Here is a 26,537-nt window from a genome sequence, read left to right as displayed (position 1 = left end):
TCCATGAACCATGAGTCTCCTGTCTCAGCCTCCCAAATGCTGGGATTACAAACACGTGCAACCATGCCCAGCCTCTCTCTCTTTTTTTAATGGCAGTGGGGATTGAACCCAACCAGGGAAATTCTACCTTATTCCCCATCTCTGTTTTTTTTTCTTCCTCCTTTGAAACAAGGTCTCACCACGTTGCTGTGTAATCTTGCTATGTAGCTGAGGCTGACTTTGAACGTGTAATACTCCCAAGTACTGGTATTAAAGGCTTGTGGCACCACAGCTGGCAAGACACTGTTTTACAATAAAAAGATAATCTGAGTGTGGTGGCACATACCTGTAATCCCAGTAATTGGGAGGTTGACACAGGAGGGTCACAGGTTCTAGAAGAGCCTCAGCAAGTAGTGAGAGGCTCATTACCTACTGAGACCCTGCTTCCAAATGATAAAATTGGGATGGAGGTATGTACAGCTGGAAGGTAGAATGCCCCTGAGTTCAATCCCCAGTACTCACACACACACAAATTATATATTAACATATAATTTATATATAAAATAGGGCTAGAAATGTAACCCAAAGGTAGAACATCCTTGGGGTCCATGCCCAGGACAAAAACAACTAAGTAGGCAGGCGTAGTGGCGCATGCTTGTCATCCCAGCATTTGGGAGGCTGAGACCGGAGGATCGTGGTTCACAGACAGCCTCAGCTACTTAGTGAGGCCCTCTGCAACGCAGTGAGACCCGGTTTCAAAAACAAAGAAACTAAAAAATAAGGCTGAGGGTGTACCTGGTAGGTACAATGCCTCTGGATTCCATCCCCAGTACCGAAAATAAAAATACATAAATAAATGCAGTCCAGTGGTGTCCATCCTCTGACGGATGTGAGCATACAGATGCCTATCTACAAGGATGTTAAGAGCACAACACACAGGAAAGCTGTGGGGATCCTATGCATGAGAAATATGTTGTGTGTGTGTGTGTGTGTGTGTGTGTGTGTGTGTGTGTGTGTGTGTATGCATATATGTGTACACACACACTAGGGACTGAAGCGGCTAGGCTCTAGCATTTGCCTGAGCTACACCCCCAGCCCTCCCTCCTTCCTTATTTACTTTTTTTCCTGTGGCAATGGGGAATGAACCTGGGGCATTGGATCTCTGAGCTATCCCCCAGCCTGAATTTTAAATTTTTTATTAGAAACAAACAGGGCCTCATTAAGTTGGGGGGGGGCCTCATTAAGTAAGTGAGGCTGCCGTGAACCTGCGATCCTCTTGTATCAGCCTCCCAAGTACTGGGATTACAAGCGTATGACACCACGCCTGGCGGCACCCTTATTTTTATTTATTTTGCGGTACTGGGGATGGAACCCAGGGGCATTTTACCATTGAGCGATACTCCCAAGCCTATTTTTTATTCTTTATTTTGAAACAGGGTCTCACTGAGTTGCGATGTCTCAGCCTCCCGAATGCTGGGATTATAAGTGCACACCACCTCACCTGGCTTCAGCCCTATTTTCTAATTTTTATTTGGAAACAGGGTCTCTAAGTACTGGGATTACAAGTGTGTGCTACCATGCCAGTTCAGTGCTGCTTTCTAGGTACAGCCTGCACCTTCTCCCTCTAAGATGTTTGGCAGTGTCTGGAGAGGAGAGAGGCGTGGCTGTGCCTCCCCACCAGTTTGTGCCCAGCCTCAGAAACTCTGCGAGACTCTGCAATTTAGGCCTTCCTTGTTTTTAAAGGAAAACAAAAAACAAAACAAAACAAAAATAACACAAAACTGGGAGTGTAGGTCAAGCAGAACCATCACCTCCAAAACAAACAAGCAAACAAATAAATAAAGCTAATTTAGCCAAGCTTGGTGGCACATGCTTTTAATAGTAGTACTTGGGAGGCTGAGACGGGGATTGCAGGCTCATGACCAGCTTCAGTTTAGTGAAAACTTGTTTAAAAATAAAAAAATAAGCTCGCTATGGTAGTGCTTGTTTATAATCCCAGTTTGTGGGAGGCTGAGACAGGAGGGCCTCTGTGGTCAGCAAATGCCTTTGCGTTCAATCCCCAGTACCTCAAAACAGGGGTACAGTACAGCTTAAAGATGCAACACCCGCGAGTGACTTTTAAGCTGGGCATGGTGGTGCACACCACCGCACGTGGCTCGTTTAATCTTATGGTTTTTGTACTGAGGTTTAACTCCGCTGTGTTCTAGCTCTGAGCTTCACCTCCTAGCCCTATTTCATCTTTCTGCAGTACTGGGGAAGGAACCCAGGGGCATTCAACCTCCAAGCTATACCCACAGCTCTACTTTTTATAATTTATTTTGAAACAGTCTTACTGAGTTGCAAAGGGCCTAAGTAGCTGAGGGTACCACGACCCTCCTGTCTTAAGCCTCCCAAATGCTGGAATTACAAGCATATGCCAACCACACCAGGCTCCCTTTTTTTTTTTTTTTTTTGGTGGTACTGGGGGTGGAACCCAGAGGCTTCCTCCTCCAGGCTATAATCCCAGACCTATTTTATATTTTATTTGGAAACAGGGTCTCACTAAGATGCTGAGAGCCTAAGTAGCTGAGGCTGGCTTCGAACCTGTGCAATCCTCCTGTCTCAGCCTCACAACAACTGGGATTACACTAAGGCTCATTTTGAATTTCTTCTTTTGCTTGTTTAAAAACAACTAAGTGGCAAGTCAGGGCAGCAGTGCTTGTAATCCTAGTGTTCAGGAGGCTGAAACGGAAGAACTGCAGCTCACACCAGCACCAACACTTAATGACACTGTCCACAACTTATTACCCCGTTTCAAAAACCAAAAAGGGCCAGGCATGGCGGCGCACGCTTATAATCCCAGTACATGGGAGGCCGAGACAGGAGGACGGCAGGTTTCGGCCAGCCTCAGCCACTTAGGCCCTCCGCAGCTTAGACCCTGTTTCAAAAAAAAGAACAAGGTGTGTTCATTCCGAGTCACCCCTCCATGCCAGTCTGGTACGGAGCTGTATTTCTATGTTCTGTATTTCTATCTTTCTAATAAACTTCTTTAAATCTTAAAAAAATAAAGAATAAAACATAGGGCTGAGCTCGTAGCTCAAATATAGCACACCCCTGGGTTCAATCTCAGTATAAAAATTAAAGACCTTTTATTTTGAAATAAACAGCTCATAGGCAGAATGTCTCTGAGTTCAATCTCCAGCCCCACAGGGGGCTGTGGGGAGAGTCGGTACTATGAAGAGACAGTGACACAGACATCTGCTGCCTCTGACCTTCCCAGTCAAGGACCCTCGGGCCAACTATTAGGCTCCCCTACATGTAAGTCACCTCACCAGTAACACTCAGAGAAGAATAAATTTACCTGGATAAAGAGCACATCTGGTCTAGAATTTGGTGTCGAAAATGCTCAGTAAAATTGGAGTCCATCAGTTACAGTATCCTTTTTTTTTTTTTGGTAGTACCTATAATTGAATCCAGGGGCACTCTACTTATTAAGCTGGGTCCCCAGCCCTTTGACTCTGAGTGTAGGTTACTAGGGATTGAACTCAAGGGCACTCTACCTCTAAGCTTTACCCTCTGATACTTTTTTTTTTTTTTTTGAGCCAAGCATGGTCAAATACACTTGTAATCCTAGTACTTGGAAGGCTAAGATAGGAGACAGGAGGGTTGCAGATTTGCGTCCAGCTTCAGCTACTTACAGACCCTGTTTCAAAATAAAGAATAAAAAATAGGGCTCAGGATGTAGCTTGGTGGTAGAATGTCCTTGGGCTCAATCCCTAACACTGGAGACAAAAAAAAAAAAAAACAAAACATAAGCAGGGCCCCACTAAGTTCCTGAGGCTAGTGTGAACCTGGGATCCTTCTTGTTTCAGCCTCCCAAGTACTGGGATTGCAAGTACACACCACTACGCCTAGCTCCCTAACCCTTTTATTCTGAGACAGGGTTTTGCTATGTAGCTGAGTGTAGTTTTGACAAAATCGCCTTCCTTGGCTTCCCCCAATAACTAGAATTCCAGGCATGGACCACCATGTTCAGATTATGTAGTTCTCTTTCGCTGATAAATTAATGGTAACCCAGCAATATTCTATTTCTGAGCGACACGCCCAGTCCCACACTTTTCAAATTTTTGAAACAAGATCTTGCTAAGTTACCACACACTGGCCTCAAGCCTGAGATCCTCCTGTCTCAGTCTCCAAGTTCTGGGATTGCATAGGAAGCGCCACCACATACTTTCATGAGAGAATATGTAGGTTTCTGTCTTGTTGAGCCCAGAGGTCTTCTACATTTGAGCTCTGCTTCCTGCCCTTTTTGTTTCGATTTTTTTGGTGGTACCGGGGTTCCTGGAAGCCCTTCTACCTCTAGGCTACACTCCCAGACCTATCTTTACATTTTTATTTGGAAACAGGGTCTCCTAAGCCAGCGCGCGGCTGGCTTCGAACCTGCGCGATCCTCCTGTCTCCGCCTCCCAAGCGCGGGGATGACAAGCGTGCGCCACCACGCCCGGCTTATTTTTTGTTTTGAAAAAGGATTTCACTAGATTGCTATAGCTGGCCTCAAACCCATAATAATCCTCCTGTCTCAGCCTCTCAAGTACTGGGATTATATATGTGTAATTTTTTTTGTAGTACTGGGGATTGAACTCAGGGGCATTCTACTTCCAAGCTACACGTGTACCCCAGCACATTTTATTTTTATTTTCTAACAGGGTCACACTAGTCTTACTTGCTGGGACTGTCCTTGAACCAGTGATCCTCTCGTCTTAGCCTCCTAAGTATTAGGATTGCAAGTGTGTGCCACCTCGCCTGGTTTGTAAAGAGTTTTTTTTTTTTTGGTGGTACTGGGGCTCCTGGAAACCCTTCTACCTCCGGGCTATACTCCCAGACCTATTTTGACACTTTTTTTTTTTTGGAAACAGGGTCTCTTAAGCCAGTGCGGCTGGCTTCGAACCTGAGCAATTCTCCTATCTGCGCCTCCCAAGCGCGGGGATGACAAGCGTGCGCCACCACACCCGGCTGTAAAGAGATTTTTTTTCTGTGTGTAGGTGGTGCTCGGGATTGAACCCAGGGGCATTCTACCTCCAAGCTACATGTGCTGCCCTGCTTTTTCTTCTTTATTTTTGAAACAGGGTCTCCTGGGTTGCAAAGGACCTCATTAAGTAGCTGAGGCTGTCCTCGAACTGCGATCCTCCTGTCTCAGCCTCCCAAATGCTGGGATTACAAGCATGTGCCACCACGCCCGGCTGTAAATGGGTTTTTAAGAAAATATTTTTGAGGCGGGCGTGGTGGTGCACGCTTGTAATCCCACGCTTGGGAGGCGGAGACAGGAGGATCGCCCAGGCTGGAAGCCGGCCTCGCTGGCTTAAGAGACCCTGTTTCCAAATAAAAATATAAAAAATAGGTCTGGGAGTGTAGCCCGGAGGTAGAAGCGTTTCCAAGAAGCCCATACCACAAAAAAAAAAAAAAAAAAAAAAAAAAAAAGTGTTTTTGTGACTATCCAGATGAGCTCGGGGAGGAAGAGTAAGATCTATAGCCATCCATCCATCATCCAGCGAAGCCGTGATGCTCTGGCCTCGCACAGCCGTGTTCCTGACACACGCGGGTCCTCACTAGCTGCTAGTGTCTGAGTGCCACCGTCAGTCGCAGGCGACTTCCCACAGACCCTCGGTGGCTCCACGGCACGTACAGAGGTCAAGCAGCAGCTTGCGTTCTGGTACACGGCAGAAGCTGGCCCCGCCTTCCTGTCCCCGGTCCTCCATAGCTCCCTCTCTGTCCCCACTTCCACCCAGCCCTTGCCTTCTGACCACACTCACAGCAAGCTGGATGGCCAGGTTGTCAGCCACCTTGTCCAGGAGGGCCGTGGTGGGCTTCTCCTTACAGAGCAGCACCAGCTCCAGGTCCAAGTCCCCCTTGAGCAGCAGGCCCTTGGCCACGAGGCCAACCCGCATCACGCCCCGCAGGGTCCTGGTCATGTGTTCTGCCTTCTGCTCCCTGCAGGACAGACAAGAGCACGGCTCAGGAGGGAGACTAGCCACGGCGAGACGGCGGTGTCCCAGGAAGACGTGCTGAACCTCACGGCTGGCCCCTCGAGGCCACAGGACTCACCCGGCCCCTTCCTTGCCCTCCTCGTCCGGAGGCACATCCATGTTATCCGACTCCGCCTGCTCGCTGCTGCCCTTCTCCTGCTCGTCGATCCAGTCGGACACGGCTTTGAGCGCCCGCTCAGTGTGGGACACCATGTTCTGCACCGCCTCCAGCTCCTCTTGCGTTGGATAAACTGAAGAATGCTTTGCCATCACATGGCGATCATCATTCACAAAAATTCGCATTGGACGCTGGAAATGTGAGAACTAAGCTAAAAGTGATGTAAAGAAACCAAGCGATCCATCGCTTCACATTTAAGCTGCACGTCTCCAAATGATCGCGGAAATTAAAACTACGTGGTACAACCAGGACCGCCAAGCGGGACAGCCCAACCCCGCGGTCTCTCCAGCAGCGGGAGGGCGGGTCACCTCAGGTTCTCTATGCTACAGCAGGCCCCCTTATCGGGGCGCATTCCAAGACCCCCGGCAGACGCCTGCAAGCGCAGGTCGAGCCAAGCCCAACGGACTAGGTGTGAAGTTTAACTGGAAATGAAGCGCAGTAGAAGATCGGCAACAGTACCATAATAGGACACAATTAACTGCACGGGACAAGGTACGTGGACGGGGTCTGTCTCTCCAAGTCCCTGGTGGCGCCGGACTCACCTTTCTTCTCCTCGTGATGAAGTGGTGATGGTACAAGGCCTACGTGACGAGATGAAGCCATGTGAAGGCGCAGGCAGCGCGGCGGCGCGCAACTTAAAACTTACGAACGCTTTACTCTCCAACTCTCAACTTAACGTTTTCAGACCGCAGCTCACCGCGGGTAACTGAAACCGTGGCAAGCGAACAAGGGGGGACTACTGAATCTGAATTATTACGACACGTATTACTTTTTTTTTTGGCAGTACTGGGGGTGGAACCCAGGGCATTCTACCTCTGAGCTACATCCCAGCCCTATTTTTCATTCTTTATTGTGAAACGGCCTCACTGAGTTGCAGAGGGCCTCACTCAGTAGCCGAGGCTGGCCGAGAACCACCATCCTCCCGTCGCAGCCTCCCGAATGCTGGGATTGTAAGCGTGCGCCACCACGCCCGGCTCACATATTACTTTATAATTTAAAAATTCTAATATAAAATGGTAATAGAATCAAATGCTTTGGGGAAATGCTATAAACATTTCTGTGTACAAACAATCTGTGATCACAGAAAACTTTTTCTTACCATTTTTACTTCTTTTTCTGTAGTGTCTGGAAATCAAACTTTTGCTTATCTTTTCAAACTGTGCCAGATTTCCTTGATGGTACCAGTCCTTCAACTATCTAGAAGACCAGAAAATCTTTTTAGTGTCATGTATTTCCTAGAGGGACACATCTATACAATCAGACATCACACACCCAGCAGTTAAGAACAACACAGGTGCAGCCTCCCAAAGGGCCTGTCCACACAGGACGCACCCTCGTTTCCATGCAACCACCACGCAAGGAGCGAAGACGAGTTATAAACCCCCTCAAAATCAAACGGCTGGTTTCTGAAAGGCAAGTCTGACATCAAGCCCACACACAGACGGTTTTCACTTATTTTTCATTTCTTCATATACAGTTTACTACCTTCGTGTGTGTCTCTCTCTCTCATTGGCATTAAACCCGGGGCCTCACATATGGTAGGCAAACATTCTACCACTGAGCTATACTCCCACCCTAAGTCTTCAATTTGTGTGCGCGTGTGGTACTGGGGACTGAACCCAGAGGCATCTACCCGTGAGCCACACTCCTCAAAACTCCTCTGTGTGTTTTTCTAAGAATGGCGCCCAGGGGCATTCTGCCTCTGAGCTCCACCACCAGCCATATTTCTATCTTATTTGGAAACAGGGTCTAAGTTGCTGAGGCTGGCCTTGATTCTCCTGTCTAGGTCACCCAGTACTGAGATTACAAGCATGTTCCACCATGTCCAGCTCTATTTTATTTTTTATTTTGAAACAGGGTCTCATTAAGTTGCTGAGGCTTTCCTTGAACCTGTGATCTTCATGTCTCAGCTCACCAAGCACTGGGATTACAGATGTGTGCCACCACACCTGGCTCCAGGTCTGCCAATTTTTATAAATATAAAGTAGGGCTAGCCGGGCAGGGTGGCGCACACTCGTCATTCCAGCATTCCGGAGGCTGAGACAGGAGGATCGAGGTTCGCAGACAGCCTCAGCTACTTAGTGAGGCCCTCCGCAACTCAGTGAGACCCTGTTTCAAAATAAAGAATAAAAAGCCGGGTGTGGTGGCGCACGCTTATAATCCCTGGGCTTGGGAGGCGGAGACAGGAGGATCACGCTGGTTCCGAGCCAGTCTCGCTGGCTTAGGAGACCCTGTTTCCAAATATATATATATATATTTGGGAGTGTAGCCTGGAGGTAGAAGGGCTACTAGGAACCCCAGTACCACAAAAAAAAAAAAAAAAAGAATAAAAAATAGGGCAGGGGCTGTAGCTCGGAGGTCTAATGCCCCTGGGTTCCATCCCCAGACTCGCCAAAAAAAAAAAAAAAAAAAAGTAGGGGAGATAGCTCACTGGCAGAAGCCCTCGGTTCAATCTTCACCACTATAAACAAAAGAAAAAATATGAACCAAAAATATTAGCACAGCCAGCCAAGAGTGATGGCACATGCCTGTAATCCCAGTACTTGGGAAGTGGAGACAGGAGGATAACAGGTTCAAAGAAAGCTTCGACCAGTAATTAATATTCTCAGCAACCTAGGGAGACATTTCAAAAACAATAAACAAACAAAAAGAGGTCAGGAAGCCGGGCGTGGTGGCTCACAGTTACAATCCCAGCGCTTGGGAGGCTGAGACAGAAGGAATGCAGGTTCGCGGCCAGCCTCAGCTATTTAGTGAGACCACCTGAAACTTAGTGAGACACTGCTTCAAAATAAAGAACAAGCCGGGCATGGTGGCGCACGCTTGTAATCCCCGCGCTTGGGAGGCCAAGACAGGAGGATCGCGTAGGTTTGAAACCAGCCTCTGCTGGCTTAAGAGACCCTGTTTCCAAATAAAATATAAAATAGGTCTGGGGGTGTAGCCTGGAGGTAGAATGCCCCTGGGTTCCATCCCCAGTACCACCACAAATAAAAAATAAAAATAAAGAACAAAAAATGTGCTGGGGGGGGGGTGCAACTCAAGAGATAGAATACCCCTGGGTTTAATTCCTAGTGCCCCCCAAAAAATCACAGGAAAAAATGTACTGGAACTTGAAGGAAAAGATGGAAACCACGCATGAGAGGACCACAGAGGCTTCTATCAATGAAAAAGTCAGAACCCTCTGAAAGGTGCATAGGCGCAAGCCTATAACCTAGCACTTAGAAGGCTAAGACAGGATCACAGCCTCAGCAACTTAGTGAGGCCTCTACAACTCCATGAGACTCCATTTCCAAATAAATAATAAGCCAGGGATGGTGGCACACGCTTGGAGGCTGAGACAAGAGGATTGGAGGTTCAAAGCCAGCCCCAGCTACTTAATGAGGGCCCTCCACAACGCAGTGAGGGCCTGTTTCAAAATAAAGAATAAAAAATCGGGCTGGAGGTGTAGAATGCTCCTGGGCTCCATTCCCAGGACCCATCAATTGCTCGCCCCTGAGGCTTTCTTCTGGAGACACAAAGAATCTTCTGGACACAACGTGACTTTGTAAATAACATGCTGAGTATAACCTACTCAACAGTGACTGTGCAAACCATCTGGCTCAACTGAAACACTCCAGGTGAGTTCAGGAGACCTATGGGGAGAAGAGGCACCAAGTGACTCCAGCTCAGCAAGGCAAGGGCAAGCCCTTTAGTCCAGCTAGCATCTGGCAGGACTGAGCCCTGAAAAGGCACAGGCATCAGGAAGGGGCTGGCCAGCCAGGGTGGCGCTCGCCTGTCATCCCATTGCTTAGGAGGCTGAAACAGAAGGATTGCAGGTTCGAGGACAGTTTCAGCAAGCAATGAGACCCTTATCAGCCTAGGGAGTCCATTTCAAAAATCAAAATAAAATAGGGCTGGGAGATGGTGGTAGCTCACATGCCCCTAGATTCAATCCCTAGATTAAAAAAAAAAAAAAAAATGACTGGACCAGCAAAAGTAATTCCCCACAGCGCCTCAGGGCTACCTAGCAATTCCAATTGCAAACTTAAAGGTTCCAAAGTTGAACCTTAATGATGAAGTTGAGATTAATGGATGACAGCCCTGTAGAGACAGATAAGGCAACAAGATTAGCTAAAGGCTGGGGTGGGGGGGGGGATAAAGGAGAGACAGAGCAGGAGCAGAGGAAAGGAAGGATGTTACAACCGCCCTAAGCTACATTGCTCGTGGCGTGCCCTTGGCCAGCCACTACAGCCCCATAACTCATCAGGAGCCCAGACAGACACGGGCCTGGCCCGACACCCTGAGGTGTGGCTCCTTCACCTGAGCCTCACACGTGGAGGCTGCTCTACCCTTAGCTGGGAGCTGTGGAAGTTAAACAAGTCAACCCAGGTAAAACACACTGCACAGCTTCCAAGAACGTCATTAACGGTGCCAACAACGGCTCCCCAAAGGATCTGCACCAGCAGGACACTGGGGCACAGACCCAGCAGGACTCTCAGAAAAGAGTGAGCCGAGGCCGGGCGTGGTGGGCACGCTTCTCATCCCCGCGCTTGGGAGGCGGAGACAGGAGGATCGCGCAGGTTCGAAGCCAGCCGCGCGCGCTGGCTTAGGAGACCCTGTTTCCAAATAAAAATGTAAAAATAGGTCTGCGAGTGTAGCCCGGAGGTAGAAGGGCTTCCAGGAACCCCAGTACCACCAAAAAAAAAAAAAAAAAAAGAGCAAGACGGTCTGAAAATAACACTGTAATGCAGTACTCGGGAGGCTGAGAAGGAGGACCACAGGCCAGCCTTAGCAACTTATTAAGATCCTGTTTCAAAACCTAAAAAAAAAGGGCTAGGGGTGTAGTGTAGCTCAGAGGCATTATGCCCCTGCGTTCAATCAACAGTACCACAAAAAAGTAAAGTAATAAAAAAAAGTGGACACGGAGGCGCATGCCAGTAATCCTAGTCCTTGGGAGGCTGAGACTCAGGTTCCAGGACAGCCTCAGCAATCTAGTAAGGCCTTCCACAACTTAGTGAGACCTTATTTCAAAATAAAGAATAATAATAATAATAATAATAATAATAATAATAATAATAATAATAATAGGGCTGGAGGTGTAGCTCAGAGGTAGAATGCCCCTGAATTCCACCCCCAGCTACTTAGTGAGGTTCTCAGCAACTTAGTGAAACCTGTTTCCAAATTAAGTATAAAATAGGTCTGGGATGCCGGGCGTGGGGCGCATGCTTGTAATCCCAGCACTTGGGAGGCTGAGACAGAAAGATGGTGGTTCTTGGGCAGCCTCAGCTGCTTAGGGCTTTTGCGACTCAGCGAGACCCTGTTTCAAAATAGAGAATAAGAATCTGGGCTGGGGTGTAGCTCAAGGTAGAACGCCCCTGGGTTCCATCGCCAGTACCGCAAATAAATAAAATAAAATAGGTCTGGGAGTACAGCCCAGAGGTAGAAAAACACCTGGGTTCCATCCCCAGTACCACCAAAAAAAAAAAAAGTTAACCAAGCACAGTGTGCTATTTTCTGAAAGGCACAGGAATTACTCTGAGCTAAGTGGCAAAACGTGAGCTGCAGTTCTCCGGCACCCTGAGTCCTCTCTCCCACAGCCCGTCCTGCACAGAGCTGAGTCCTCTCTCCCACAGAGCTGAGTCCTCTCCCACAGCCCGTCCTGCACAGAGCTGAGTCCTCTCTCCCACAGAGCTGAGTCCTCTCCCACAGCCCGTCCTGCACAGAGCTGAGTCCTCTCTCCCACAGAGCTGAGTCCTCTCCCACAGCCCGTCCTGCACAGAGCTGAGTCCTCTCTCCCACAGAGCCGAGTCCTCTCCCACAGCCCGTCCTGCACAGAGCTGTGCCGCAATCTCATCAGCATGATCCTGAAGGCTGCTGTTTACAACTCATAGCCCGACGTGTGGCGCACACCTGAAATCCCAGCATTCAGGAGCTGAGACCAGAGGATCGTGGTTCTCAGCCAGCCTCAGCTACTTAGTGAGGCTGTCTGCGACTCAGTGAGACCCTGTTTCAAAATAAAGAATAAAAAATAGGGCAGGGGGTGTAGCTCGGAGGTCGAATGCCCCTGGGTCCCATCCCCAGACCCGCAAACAAACAAACAAAAACACTCTACTTATAGCCAGGCGTGGGGGCGCATGTTTGGAATCCCAGTATTCTGGAGGCTGAAACTGGAGGATCGTAGTTCACGGACAGCCTCAGTTATGGCAGGTAAACCAAAGAGCTAACCAGCCTTCCACAACTTAGTGAGACCCTGTTTCAAAATAAAGAATAAAAGTAAGGCAGGGAGGGGGTGTACCTCAGAAATCAGGGGATGTACCTCAGAAGTCGAATATCCCTGGGTGGTTTCATCCCCAGACCCCCAAAAACACTCTTACTTATTCAACAAGTACTTATCATGTACCCATTGGTCATGTCAGGCCCTGAGCTAGACGATGGGACAAGTGCCGCCTTGCCAGAGGCAGACGTGTCCCCTGCTCCTACATACTCGGGTATCTAAGCAGGCTCTCAAGCCCTTCCTTCCCTGGGAAGGCCAACGTGGCCTTAGGAGCGGATGCTTCATTACACACTACCTCCTCTTCTCAAAGCCACCTCCCTACCAGGAGTGCTGCAGAGAACTGACATCAAGGTTCCAGGGGGCGAAGACTATCAAAGGCTGTGGAGTGACAGGATAAAACGAACTCCTGGAGAAGTGGTGACGGTTTGCCTGCCACAGGAAACGTGCCAGGTGAAATCACAGGGGCAGTGCAGACGACTGGAGGCTCCGGAGGACGCCCACTGGCTGGCAGGGACCACTAAGAACCAAGGCTAATGAGTAACGTCCACCTATCCTTAGTTCTGTAACAGGCAAAATTAACAAACACTGGAGCAAATTCGAAATGGTGGCTGGGAAGCTGGACGGGGTGGCACACCCTTGCAATCCTAGCACTGGGGAGGCTGGACAGGGGGATCATGGTTTTTGAGGTCAGCCTCAGTTACTTAGTGAGGCCCTTTGGAACAGAGAATAAAAAATAGGGCTGGGGGTGTAGCTCAGAGGTAGAAGGCCCCTGGATTCCATCCCCAGTAACACACACACACACACACACACACACACACACACACACACACAAAGGTGGCTGGGGATGGTGGCGCGCATTTGTAATCCCAACATTCGGGAGGCTAAGACAGGAGGGTCCCAGTTCCCAGACAGCTGCAGCTACTTGTGAGGCCTTTTGCAACTCACTGAGACCCTGTTTCAAAAATAAAAAATAAAAAATTGGGCTTGGGGTGTTGCTAGGAGGTAGAAAGCCCCTGGGTTCCACCCCAGTACCACAAACACACAATATGCAGAGGTCAAAGTTCACTGAACAGCATATTAATGGTCCAGTCACAACTTCAAAAGAAAAAAAATTACCCGGGCATGGAGGCTGAGACAGGAGGATCGCAGTTCGCGGACAGCCTCAGCTACATAGTGAGGCCTTTGCAACTCAGTGGGACCCTGTTTCATTATAAAGAATAAAAGATAGGGCTGGGGGTGCAGCTCTGAGATAGAATGCCCCTGGGCTCGTTCTCTGTGCCACACACACACACACACACACACACACACACAGTCGGGCCATGGGGCTGGGCATTCTTGTAATCCCAGAATTTAGGAGGCGGAGAATGAAGGATCCTGGTTCGCGAACAGCCTCAACTACTTAGTGAGACCCTATTTCAAAATAAAGAATAAAAAACAGGGCTGGGGGTGTAGCTCGGAAGGAGAATGCCCCTGGGCTCCATCACTAGACAAGCAAAAAAGAAAAAAAGTCAGTAACACAACCTAGGCTGCATGCACAGGTGCCTCCACACCAAACTGGGTCACTTTTTTTTCAAACAAAATTAAAATGGGCCGGGCGTGGTGGCGCACGCTTGTAATTCCTGCGCCTGGGAGGCGGAGACAGGAGGATCGCGCAGGTTCAAAGCCAGCTGCGCGCGCTGGCTTAGGAGACCCTGTTTCCAAATAAAAATATGAAAATAGGTCTGGGAGTGTGGCCCGGAGGTAGAAGGGCTTCCAGGAACCCCAGTACCACCAAAAAGATAAAAAATAAATAAAAAAAAAAAACAGGGTCTCACTGAGTTGCAAAGGGTCTCACCAAGTAGCTGAGGCTATCCAAGAACCAGGATCCTCCTGTCCCAGACTCCCAAATGCTGGGATTTCAAGCATGCACCAACCAAGCCTGGCCCCCAGCCCTATTTTTCATTCTTTATTTTGTAAGAGGGCTTCACTAAGTTATGAAAGGTTTCACTAAGTTAGCTGAGGCTGGTCCCAACATGTGATCCTCGTGTCTCAGCCTCCCAAGGACTGGGATCAAATGTGTGCGCCACCACGTCCAGCTACTTTTTCAATTTTTAGTAACAAGAATTTAGTCTAGGGGCATTCTACTTCCAGCCTTTATTATTACTGCTTTACTTGAATCAAGGTCTTGAGAGCATGCAAGGAGTCTGGCTAATTTTCAGAGAGTGGTCTTCAACCTGAGATTTTAGCTTAGCCTCTCAAGGAATGAGTGAGGTTACAGTTCTAATCACCCTGTCTGGCCATAAAAATACTTTTGTGTGTCATACTGGGATTAAATCCAGGGGCATTCTACCTCTGAGCTACATCCCCGTGTGTGTGTGTGTGTGTGTGTGTGTGTGTGTGTGTGTGACTGATGGAATCCAGGGATATTCTACCTTTGAGCTACACCTACAGCACTATTTTTTAATCCTTTATTTTGAAACAGAGTCTAAGTTGCAGAAGGCCTCACTAAATTGCTGAGGCTGGCCGTGAACCTGTGTTCCTCTAGAGATTTCTGCCTCCCAAACTAGGATTTCAAGTGTGCACCACCATACCCAGCTTTCTTTCTTTCTTTCTTTCTTTCTTTCTTTCTTTTTTAGGGTCTGAGGATAGAACCCAAGGGCATTCAACCTCCAAGCTACACCCCCTGCCCTATGTTTTACTCTTTATTTTGAAACAGGGTCTCACTGAGTTGCAAAGGGCCTCATTAAGTAGCTGAGGCTGGCCTCAAACCGTGATCCTGTGTCAGCCTCCCAAATGCTGGGATTACAAGTGTGTGCCATCACGCCCGGCTTTTTAAATTAGTACTGATACTATCCTCAAACCTATGATCTTCCTGTCTCAGTTTCCCAAATAAAAGGATTACAGGTGTTAGTAACCACATGCTGCTCATAAAATACCCAAGCTACACACCCTGCCCTATTTTTTATTCTTTATTCTGAAACAGGGTCCGTTATGGAGTGCCTCACTAAGTAGCAGAGGCTGTTTGCGAACCTCCATCCTCCAGTCTCAGCCTCCCAAATGAGGGGATCACAAACCTGCGACACCCCACCTGACTCTAAGATACATTTTATAAAAGTCTGTTACACTGTACTCTGAATGACCTTAAAAACAGCACCAAATTGGCTTTGTGGTCCATCTGGGAGGCTGAAACAGGGTTGCAGGTTCCAGGTCAGCCTCAACACAATTTAGCAATCCTGTGTTTCAAAATAAAATACGGTGGCTAGACATGGTGGCCCACGCTTGCAAATTGGCAGGGCTTGTAATCCCTGCCCTTGGGAGGCCTGAGACAGGAGGATCAGACAAGAGGATGCAGTTTGGAAACCAGCCTCAGCTACTTAGGCTCTCAGCAACTTAGTGAGGCCCTGTTTCCAAATAAAATATAACCAGTATGTCTGAGTATGTAACCTGGAGGTGGAAGGCCCCTGGGTTTCATCCTCAGGACCACACTCACACACAGCCAGGCACGGTGGTGCATGTTTGTAATCCCGATGCTTAGGAGGCTAAAACAGGAGCACTGAAGATTTCAGGCCAGCCTCAGCAACACGGTGAAACTCTCAGAAATCTAGGGAGACTCCATTTCAAACCAAAATTTAAAAAGGGCTGGTGATGTAAACGTGAAGGTAAGAACGTCCCTGGATTCCATGCTAGCACAAAAAGAGAAAAAGAAAGCTGGGCGTGGTGGTGCACTCTTATAATCCCAGCATTTAGGAGGCTGAGAAAGGATAGCGTTGAGGACAGCCTCAGCTGCTTTGCGGCAATTCCCCAACCAGTGAAACCCTGTTTCAAAATAAATAATAAAAAATAGGGAGCCAGGTACAGCTCATGCTTGTAATCCCAGCATTCGGGAGGCTGAGACCGGAGGCTCGCAGTTCACAGACAGCCTCAGCTACTTACTGAGAGCCTGTTTCAAAATAAAGAACAAAAAATAGGGCAGGGGGTGTAGCTTGGGAGATAGAAGGCCCCTGGGTTCCATCCCCAGTAACACACACGAGCCAGCTATGGTGGCTCAGGCTTGTAAACCCAGCATTTGGAAGGCTAAGACAGAATGATAGTGGTTCAGGGACAGCCTCAGTTACTTAGTAAGGCCCTTTGTGACTCAGTGAAACCCTGTTTCAAAATAAAGAATAAGGCCGGGCGTGGTGGAACACGCTAGTAATCCCGCGCTTGGGAGGCTGAGACAGCAGGATCGCAGAGGTTTGAAGCCAGCCTCAGCTACTTAGTGAGGCTCCCAGAACTTAGTGAGACCCTCTTTCCAAATAAAGTATAAAATAGGTCTGGGAGTATAGCTGGGAGGTAGAAAGCCTCTGGGTTCCACCCCCAGCACACAAAAAAGTCATGGGTATAGCTGGGTCAAAATATCACCCCATGCCAAGTACGGTGGAGCGTGCTTATAATCCCAATACAAAAGAAGCCAAGACTGGAGTGTCCCATGTTTGTGGCCAGCCTCAATAGCTTAGTGAAGACCTTTGCAACCTTGTGAGACCCCGCTTAAAAAAAAAAAGTCCCTGGGTTCCGCCCCAGTACCACACACACAAAAATCATTCGAAAGATTAGGAGGCTGAAATGGGGAGGCTTAAAGGTTTGAGCTCAACGAGAGATAACTTATCAAGATCCTGTTTAAAAATAAAATATAAAGGCAGGCGTGGTGGCGCACGCTTGTGATCCCCGCGCTTGGGAGGCAGAGACAGGAGGATCGCGCAGGTTCCAAGCCAGCCTCGCTGGCTTAAGAGACTCTGTTTCCAAATAAAAAATACAAAATAAGTCTGGGAGTGTAGCCCGGAGAAGGGTTCCATCCCCAAACCCGCAAAAAAATAAAATAAAACGAACAATAAAAAACAGGGTAGGGGTGTATCTTGGAGATGTAGAATGCCCCTAGGTACCAACTCCAGAACAAAAAAATAAATTCAGGGTTGGTGCCACATGCCTGTAATCCCAGCACTCAGGAGGCTGAGACATCCTGGATTACCTTTTTTTTGTGTGTGTGGTACTGGGGATGGAACCCAGGGGCACTCTACCTCTGAGGTACACCCTCAGCTCCATTTTTAACTCTTTACTTTGAAACAGGGTCTCACTGAGTTGCAAAGGGCCTAAGAGCTGAGGCTGTCTGTCTGCGAACCGCAATCCTCCTGTCTCAGCCCCCCAAATGCTGGGATTACAAGTGTCTGTCACCACGCCCGGCTCTGAATTAGATTTGAAGACAGCCTAGGGAGACTGTTTCAAAACAAACAAAAAAAAAACTTATATAAGAGGTTGGGAGTGTAGCTCCAAGGTAGAATGCCCTGGGACTCAATCTCCACTACCCCCCAAAATAAGTAAAGCTGGAGTGGTCGCTCATGCCTATAATCTTAGTACTTGGGAGGCTGAACCAGAAATATCAGAGGTTCCAGGCTAACTTCAGCAACTCGGCTAGGCCTTGTGCAATTTAGACAATTTCTAAATAAAAGAATAAAACTGGGCAGAATGCCACCAGGTTCAATCCCTACCATCGCAAAACAAAAAAAAATAAAATGGGAAGAGGCATAGTGACACCCGCCTTTAATCCCAGTACTTGAGAGGCTAAAACAGGAGGATAGCCGGTTCAAAACCAGCCTTATCAGCCCTATTTCAAAATAAAAAGGGAGTTTTGGGGTGTAGATGAGTCAGAATGCTCCTGAGTTCAATCCCAAGTATCAATAAATAAATGAAAGGGAGGGAGGGAGACACTTAAAACCTCAGCATGGGAAGCTGAGACAGGAGGATTACAGGTTCAAGGATAGGCTCAGCAAAAAGTGAGACCCTATCGAATTAGATCCTATTTCAAAAGAAAAAACCATGCCAGATGTAGTAGTGCACGCTTGTAATTCCCGTACTTGGGAGGCTGAGACAGGAGGATTGCAGGTTCACAGGCAGCCTCAGCTATTTGGTGAGGCCCTCCACAATTTAGGGAGACCCTGTTTCAAAATAAAGAATAAAATCAGGCTGGGGGTGCAGTTCAGAGGTTATATGCCCCTGGGTTCAATCAACAGCACCACACATACACACAAAAACAAATAAATAAAAGGGCTGGAGGTGTAGTTTGGAGGTAGAATGCCCCTGGGTTCAACCCCCAGTGCTACAACAACAAAAAGAATATACTAACGAGGCTTCCTCACACACCTACCTTCCCAGAGTTCACTTTAATTTTTTTTCTTTTCGATTCTGAGGCTAAAACCAGGAGCAGGCTACCTCTGAACTACACCCCCAGTCCTATGTTTTATTCTTTGAAACAGGGTCTAAGTTACGGAGGTCCTCGCTTAAGTAGCTGAGGCTGTCCAGGAACCGCCATCCTCCAGTCTCAGCCTCCCGACCGCTGGGATTAGCAGAGTCCGCCACCACGCTATGATCCTTTTTTTTTTTTAAAGGGTCTCAGTTGCTGAGGGCCTTGCTAAATTGCTGCAGCTGGCCTAGAATCTCTGATCCTTGTGTCACCACATCCAGCTGACAGGAAGAACTTAAGAAAAATCAGGGGCTGGATGTAACCAAGACACAGTGGTTGTCCATCTGTGAGGGTCCGACCCCCTCCATACCTCCTATGGAAAAAAAGCAGCAGCAGCCTTAAAGTCTTCACACTTAATAACAGAAACCTGCAGAAACCTAAGAATACAAAGAGCCAAAATAATTTTTCCCCATAGGTACTAAACATGTTCCATCAGGAGAAATAAAAACTGTAAATTAAGGCACCTTTCCACTCCAGAAAGGATTATCCCCAGGCCGTCCAAGCTCCTAGAAGATAAGGAGACTGATATATCAAGGACTGATATATCTGGTGCTGGCAAGCCATGCCTGACAATTAGCACCAGCCTGCAATCTCAACTACAGAATACTCCACACAACAGGTCCTGCAGATTCTGCTCACAAATCTGAAGGGCCAGGGGCCACCCACACAGCCAAGGGACGCCCGAGGGGCAAAAACCCCCTGCACTAGGGGATCGGTTCAGACCACCTGCCAGTGTCCTGGGGCCTTCCCCTAAGGGGCTGTGACTGAGGCCCTGGTTCACACTTCACAGCGTCAGTGGCTGCTGTTCGCTACATTCCAGGAGACCACACCAGGCAGAGCGCAGCACCGTGAGCCACCGAGGCGGGGTGCCCCTCCAGAACACCAGAGGGGGCGAGGGGGCCGGGCCCTAGAGGTGAACCCTAGGCGGCATTTCCCATTTTCCTGTGGACCCTATGTACGCCATCACACCACTCACTTAACGGAGTCTTCCACAACCAGAAAGACTCCGAATCACTAAGACACCTGAATGAGAAAGAGGCCGATCCCAGAAACCGGTGCCTCCTCGCTCACCCATCCTGCGCCCTGGGCAGCAACTTGCAAGCCATCTTGGCAGCGCTGAGGAGCGCTGCTTTACCCTCCCGAACTTGGGACGGCGAGCGGGCGCGTGCGTGCGGGACCCTCCCTCTTCTGCGGAGCGGCCGGGGGCCAGGAGTGCCCGCGGGAATCCCCATCGCCCCCGACGTGGGGAAATACAGGAGGTCCCGAGCCTGCGCCCGAGGGGTCCCAGCCTTCAGAGTCCTCTCCCGCCGCACGGGCAGGACGCCACTCCTACAGGTCCGCGGGCCTCGCTGCATCAATGGAAGCGGGGTCCGGAGCGGCTGCCGGCCGCCCCGAGCTCGGGGCTGCGTCCGGGGGAGGCCGCCCAGGGCTCCGGGCCGGGGTCGCCGGCAGGGGCGGCCCGCACGCCCCGAGGACAAAGGCGGCCGGCTTCCCGCGCGCGGGCGGCGGGGGTGTGCCGGCACGTGCGTGCGGCGGCGCACACAAAGCGGGCGGCGGGCGGCCGGGCCGAGGGGCCACGCAGGGCGCGCGCGGGCTCGCCGCCGCCATCTTGTCTCCTCGGCACAATGGGGGCGAGTAACGGCCGGGCGCGGGGCGCGGCGGGCGGGGGCCGCGGCGGGCGCGGGGCGCCGGCGAGCCCGCCACCGCCGCCCGGGCCGGGCCGCGCCGGAGCAGGGCGGCCGGGGGAGGGGCGGCGGGAGGGCCCGCGGCCGCCGCACTGACGCTTACCTGGTCGGCGTCCCTTCCCCGCCGCCGCCGCCGCCGCCCTCCTGCCGCAGCCCGCCGGCGTCTCCCCTCGAGGGCCACGCGGTACGAGCCGGGCTGCCGAGTCCAACTGCAATGGCGAGGAGAGGAGGAGGAGGAGGAGGAGGAGGAGGAGGAGCTGGGCCGGGGGCGAGCGAGCGGGCAGGCGGGCGGGCGCGCGCCGGGAGCTGCGGGCCACGTGACTGCGCGAGGCCCCGCCCCCCGCCGTCGCGCTTTCCCCCCGCGCATGCCCAGCCGGGGCCCGGGGGCGGGGCCGGCCCGGGGGCGGGGCCGTCACGTGGTGCGCACGTCCCCGCTGCGTGCGGGGTCACGTGGCAGCCGTCGCCGTCTCCCACCCCCCCCCCTCCCGTCCCGTGCGACGCTGGCCAATCCCGACGCCGCGCTGGGAGGTCCGCGGCGGGTTCCTCTTCTCTATTGGTGGGCCTCCACCACGCGTCGACAGCGCCGCTTCGTTTTCAATGGCGGTTTTCGGGCGGCCGTTCCGGCGTCAGCGACGTCGAGGGGGCGGGGCCGCCTGCGCCTGCGCCTGCGCCACCGCCATCTTACGCCGGCTGCCGCTGGGACGCTGGCGGAAGCGGCTTGGAGCGGGCTGGGGGCGGCACGCGTGCTCGTCGGGAGCTCCGGCCGCCGGGCTTCAGCCCGTGGAGGGCGTTGGGCGCTCTCGCGGCCTCCGCCAGCGTCGGGGGAGCAGCGCGGCCGCAGCCCGAGCCCGGGAGCGCCCGATCTTGGCTTCCGACAGCCTCCCTCGGCGTGCAGCCCCGCCGGCCTCCGCCTGCAGCCTCCCTCGGAGACCGGAGGCCGCTCGTCGGGTCCTGCAGCGCCCCTGACGGGGGAAACTGAGGCTCCCGCGCGCAGAGACCTCCCCGCCGGCTCGTGGGAGAGCCTGAGAAGACGCACTGTGTCCGACTGACCCTTTTTATCTTTGATAACAGGAATCGAGCCGCGCGTGGAGGCGCACGCTTGTCATCCCAGCATCCGGAGGCTGAGACAGGAGGACCGCAGGTTCGCGGCCAGCCTCAGCTACTTAGCGAGGCCCTCCGCAACTTAGACCAGGTTTCAGAATATAGAGCTGGAAAGTAGAGCTGAAGATGTAACCCGGAGGTAGAATGGCCCAGGGTCAGTCCCCAGTACATTCCTCCGAGCAGCGCTTTCAGCCCTGTTTGTTTTATTTTTATTTATTTATTTTTTGGTGGTGCTGGGGGTGGAACCCAGAGGCTTTCTACCTCTGGGCTATACTCCCAGCCCTATTTGATATTTTATTTGGAAACAGGGTCTCACTGAGTTGCTGAGAGCCTCACTAAGTAGCTAAGGCTGGCTTCGAACCCGTGCGATCCTCCTGTCTCCGCCTCCCAAGCGCGGGGATGACAAGCGTGCGTGCGCCACCACGCCCGGCTCTGTTTGTTTTATTTTAAAACAAGGGCTCACCGATTTGCTGAGTGCTGGCCTTGAACCCGCGATCCTCGTGGCTCAGCCTCAGACACACAGCGCGCCGCTCAGAGTGCCTTTTTAATAGCGTGGTTCTGAATGGCCTCCAGCGGTGTGGAATCCAAGGTGTGCTTAAATTAAGCTCCTCTCTCCTGCGGAACAGGGTGGGAGCTCCGTGAGTATAGCTGCTTGACAGATTGACAGATACCTGACTGTTGGTCCAGACCGCCAGGATTCAGAGCCAAGTACACTGGTCCCTGGCAGTGTGTCCACAAACTTGTCCCCTCCCGCTGGGCGTGGTGGCGCACACAGGAAATCCCAGAACGTGGGAGGCTGAGAGGAGGACCACAGGTTTGTGGACCGCCTCAGTTACTTAGTGAGGCTCTCAGCCACTTAGACGCTGTTTCAAAAGAAAGAATTAAAAAGCCGGTCGTGGTGGCACAGGCTTGTAATCCAGTACTTGGGAGGCTGAGACAGGAGGAGCGCGCTAGTTGAAGTCAACCTCAGCTACTTACTGAGGCTGTCAGCAGCTTAGTGAGACCCTGTTTCCAAATATAAAATAGGTCTGGGAGTGTAGCTCGGAGATAAGCCTCTGGGTTCCACCCCCAGCACCACAAAAATAAAGACCAAAAAGTAGGAAGCCGGGCATAGTGGCTCACGCTTGTAATTCCAGCATTTGGGAGGCTGAGACAGGAGGATCGCGCAAGTTCAAAGCCAGCCTCAGCTACTTAGGCCCTTTGCAACTCAGCGAGACCCTGTTTCAAAATAAAGAATAAAAAATAGGGCTGGGGCGGGGCGTGGTGGCGCACGCTTGTAATCCCCGCGCTTGGGAGGCAGAGACAGGATCGCGCTGGTTTATCAGACCCTGTTTCCAGGCAAAAATATAAAAAAATAGGTCTGGGAGTGTAGCCCGGAGGTAGAAGGGCTTCCAGGAACCCCAGTACCACCAAAAAAAAAAAAAAAAAAACTTTCAAATTAAAAAATAAGGCTAGTGCTGTAGCTCAGACGTAAAATTCTTCTGAGTTGTATCCCTAGTACCCCTCTTACACTCGAGCGCGCGCGCGCACACACACACACACACACACACACACACACACACGGAATCTGTCTCCCACATAGCCTGTGAGACCTTTTCAAATTAATATGATAGGAGCTGGGCGTCCTGGTGGTATAGGCAAGGGTGCACTGTGCACTGTAATCCTGGATGCTTGGGAGGCGGAAACATCACAGGTTCAGGGCCAGTGCACAGTCATTTTTGAGACCCTGTTTCAAAATAAAAGGGCTGGGTGAACGGAGGTAGAATACCCCTGGATTTAATCCCCAGTACCCTGCCCCCCCCCCACACACACACACAAAGAACCTGAAACTGGGATTGGTGGTGCAAATTCATAATCCCAGCTATTCAGGAAGCTGAGGCGGGAGTATCAAGTTTCAGACCAGCCAGGGCAAGTGGACAATTTAGTGAAACTCGTCTCAAAAGGAGAGGGATAGGGAGGGCGGGCTGGGATGTAGCCCGGTGGTAAAGTGCGCGGTACTGGGTTTAATCTCCAGGGGGAAAGCGTGGTCGTGCACACCTGTAATCCTGGCACTTAGGAGGCTGAAACACAAGGATGGCAGGTTTGAGGCCAGCCTCAGCCATTCAACAAGGGTTAGCCACACCCCGCAAACCCAGGGACTTTATGCTAATGAGCTACACCCCCCTTTTATTTTTAATTTTGAAACAGGGCTTCACTAAATGACCGCACTGTCGCGGTACCTATGATCCATCAGTTCCAGTCTCCCGGACATAGATTCCGCAGGCACCCGCGCGCGCAGGATTATTATTAGGGTTGTTGGTAGGGGTGGGGTTCCCACTCTTGCCTGGACTTTATGAACTTTCATAGCCCGTAGCGTGGGCTGCTTTTCCTCAGCTGGCAACTCGTGGGGCCTCGGCCGTGCGGCCAAGCCACTGTACCCGCACCGCGATTCAGAAGTGCCTGGGAATCCGCCCCTCTCCCCGCCCCTCCAGGCGATTCGCATCCCCAGCTTCAAGTCGGGCGGCGCGCGCCCCCTGCAGGATGTGTTTTTTTCCAGCACGGGGGCTGGAACCCAGGGACATTCTACCTTCAAGCTACACCCCCAGCCCTGTGTTGTTATTTTTTTTTCTATATATACTTTATTTTGAAATAGGGTCTCACTGGGTTGCAAAGGGCCTCACCAGTTACCCGAGGTTGTCCACGAACTGCGATCCTACCATCTCAGCCTCCCAAATGCTAGAATTCCAAGCGTGCACCACTGCACCCAGATCTCAGGATGTTCTGTGTGTGTGTGTGGTACTGGGGTTTGAACCTAGAGGCATTTTACCTCTAAGCTAAACTCCCAACCCTAATTTTCTTATTTTGGAACAGAGTCTCACTCAGTTGCAGCGGGCCTCAGTAGCTGAGGCTGGCTGCGAACCCGTGACCCTCCTGTCTCAGTCTCCCAAGCACTGGGATGGCAAGCGTGCCGGCGCCTGGCTCTGCAGGACATTCTCTGACACTGCCCTCGCCTTTATGTTCCCTTCCAGGGCCCCTCTGACTCCCTGCTTCCCTTCACAGTCCCCGTGTAAGCAGTCCGGTTACATCCCAAATCAGACACTTGCTCTATAGTATCCACTGTGAACCCCTGGTCCCCTCGGCCATCAGCGCCTGAACAGGAGGATCACAGGTTTGTGGCCAGCCTCAGCTACTTAATGAGGCCCTCTGCAATTTAGTAAGACCTTGTTCAAGATAAAGAATAAAAAGAAGTAGGATGTGGTGGCGTACGCTTGTAATCCCAGCATTCGGGAGGCTGAGACCGGAGGATCGCAGTTCACGGCCAGCCTCAGCTACTTAGTGAGGCTCTCAGCAACTTAGTGAGACCCTGTTTCCAAATAAAGTATAAAAAAGGTCTGGGAGTATAGCCTGGAAGTAGAAAGCCTCTGGGTTCCACCCCAGTACCACAAAAAAAAAAAAAAAAAAAAAATATATATATATATATATATATATATATATATATATACATACATACATACATACAATAAAAAATAAGGCTAAGGCTGGGGTGTAGCTCAGAAGTCAAATGCCCCTGAGTTCCAACCCCAGACCCACAAAAATAAATAAAAAAATGTAGGAGCCAGGCGTGGTGGTGCACGCTTTTAATCAGTGAGACCCTGTTTTAAAATAATAAAAAATAGATCAGAGGGTGTAGCTTGGTGGTCAAATGCTCCTGGGTCCTATTCCCAGACCCGCAAAAAAAAAAAAAAAAAAAAAGTAGGGCTAGGGGTATAGCTCGGAGGTAGAGTGCCCCTGGGTTCCATCCCCACTACTGAAAAATAATAAATAAATAAATAAAATAAATAAATAAATAAAGCTTAGATACAGGTGAATACCCCCCCCCAGCACTGGAGATAGAACTCAGGGGCATTCTATCTCCAAGATTTGCAGGGCGAGGTGGCGCACGCTTGTAATCCCACGCTTGGGAGGCGGAGACAGGAGGATCCCGCAGGTTTGAAGCCAGCCTCTCTGGCTTAAGAGACCCTGTTTCCAAATAAAATATAAAATAGGTCTGGGAGTGTAGCCCGGGGGCAGAAGGGTTCCATCCCCAGTACCACCAAAAATAAAATAAAATATAGGGCTAGGGGTGTAGCCTGGAGGTAGAATGCCCCTGGGTTCCATCCCCAATACACCCCACACACACACACACCGCTGGGGCTGTAGCTCAGAGGTAGAAACACCCCTAGGTTCAAGCCCCAGTACCACAAAATAAAAAATAAAAAAAAAAGAGGAAGAAGGAAAGGGGCAGAAAAGGAGAAGTCTCAGCCGGAGTGGACAGACCTCGAAGCCATGACGGCTGGCGCCAGGGGGCAGCAGCGAGCTGGCAAGAAGCGGGACGCACAGCTCTGGGACAGACATGTGGCCTCAGGTGAGGGGCGCAGAGAGAACCCGGCGAGGGGGGGTGCCTGCCACGTGACCCAGGAGGCGGGCGGGCAGCTGCCTTCTGGGCTCCAGGGTCCCAGCCCAAAACAGGGGCGCCTTGGGGAGCAACTCGAGCTGCCGGCGGAGCTGGGGCCAGCAGACAGTGGGTTTCCGGCCCCTCCTTCCAGAGCCCTCCCCTCCTACTCGCCCCCGCACCCCACAAACACGCCAGGCCCGAGGACCTGTACAATAGGCACTTTATTAGAGGCTGGAATGCGGTTAACATGTGCATGGGGCCGGGACTGGCGGGGGGCTGGGATCATCCCTCTCCAGGGCCCAGGGATGTGCTAGTGGGTAAAGGCCTGTGTGATGGGGTTGTGGGGTGCCGCCGGCGGAGGGGGAGCCAGTCCGAGTTTGGCAAAAGGACCCCCGAGGTGGAGGTAGCGGGGCTAAGGGCCCCTTGGCCCTGGCATCTACCTCCCCTCCTCCACCGCGGTCCCTGAAACCCTCCCCTGGGTGGATTCCATTTCTTTTCTCTCTCCCAAAGTAGTTTAACTCACAGAGGGAGGGGACACAGGTCCAGTCCTCTCCCGGGGGCTGCTCTCGGCCCCTCCCAACCCATCCCGCTGGCTCCCTCCACCCCCACAACCAGGGTCCCCCACAACCCCAGCCCCAGCCGAGTGCATCCCAGCCATGGCGGGTGGGGACAGGG

The 26,537-nt window shown here is 51.1% G+C and overlaps 1 protein-coding gene across 1 annotated transcript in view; it reads right to left on the bottom strand.

The window, feature by feature from the left end:
- The window catches only part of ILF3 (interleukin enhancer binding factor 3), a gene marked incomplete at both ends in the record, with an annotated part of 35,971 nt that extends 16,077 nt beyond the window's left edge, over positions 1-19,894 (bottom strand). Inside the window, 7 exons of the mRNA XM_080715522.1 lie at positions 5,769-5,946; positions 6,061-6,290; positions 6,702-6,740; positions 6,857-6,865; positions 18,973-18,975; positions 19,302-19,305; positions 19,734-19,894. Of these exons, the coding sequence (XP_080571648.1) occupies positions 5,769-5,946; positions 6,061-6,290; positions 6,702-6,740; positions 6,857-6,865; positions 18,973-18,975; positions 19,302-19,305; positions 19,734-19,894 (624 nt within the window). The remainder of the gene's footprint in view (positions 1-5,768; positions 5,947-6,060; positions 6,291-6,701; positions 6,741-6,856; positions 6,866-18,972; positions 18,976-19,301; positions 19,306-19,733) is intronic.
- Between the last annotated feature and the right edge of the window lie 6,643 nt (positions 19,895-26,537).

The sequence above is a fragment of the Muscardinus avellanarius genome (genome assembly GCF_963383645.1).
Source record: "Muscardinus avellanarius genome assembly, chromosome: 18".
Classification (NCBI taxonomy): Eukaryota; Metazoa; Chordata; class Mammalia; order Rodentia; family Gliridae; genus Muscardinus; species Muscardinus avellanarius.
The sequence above is the reverse complement of the archived record's forward strand: the minus strand, read 5'-3'. Positions and strand labels throughout refer to the sequence as shown.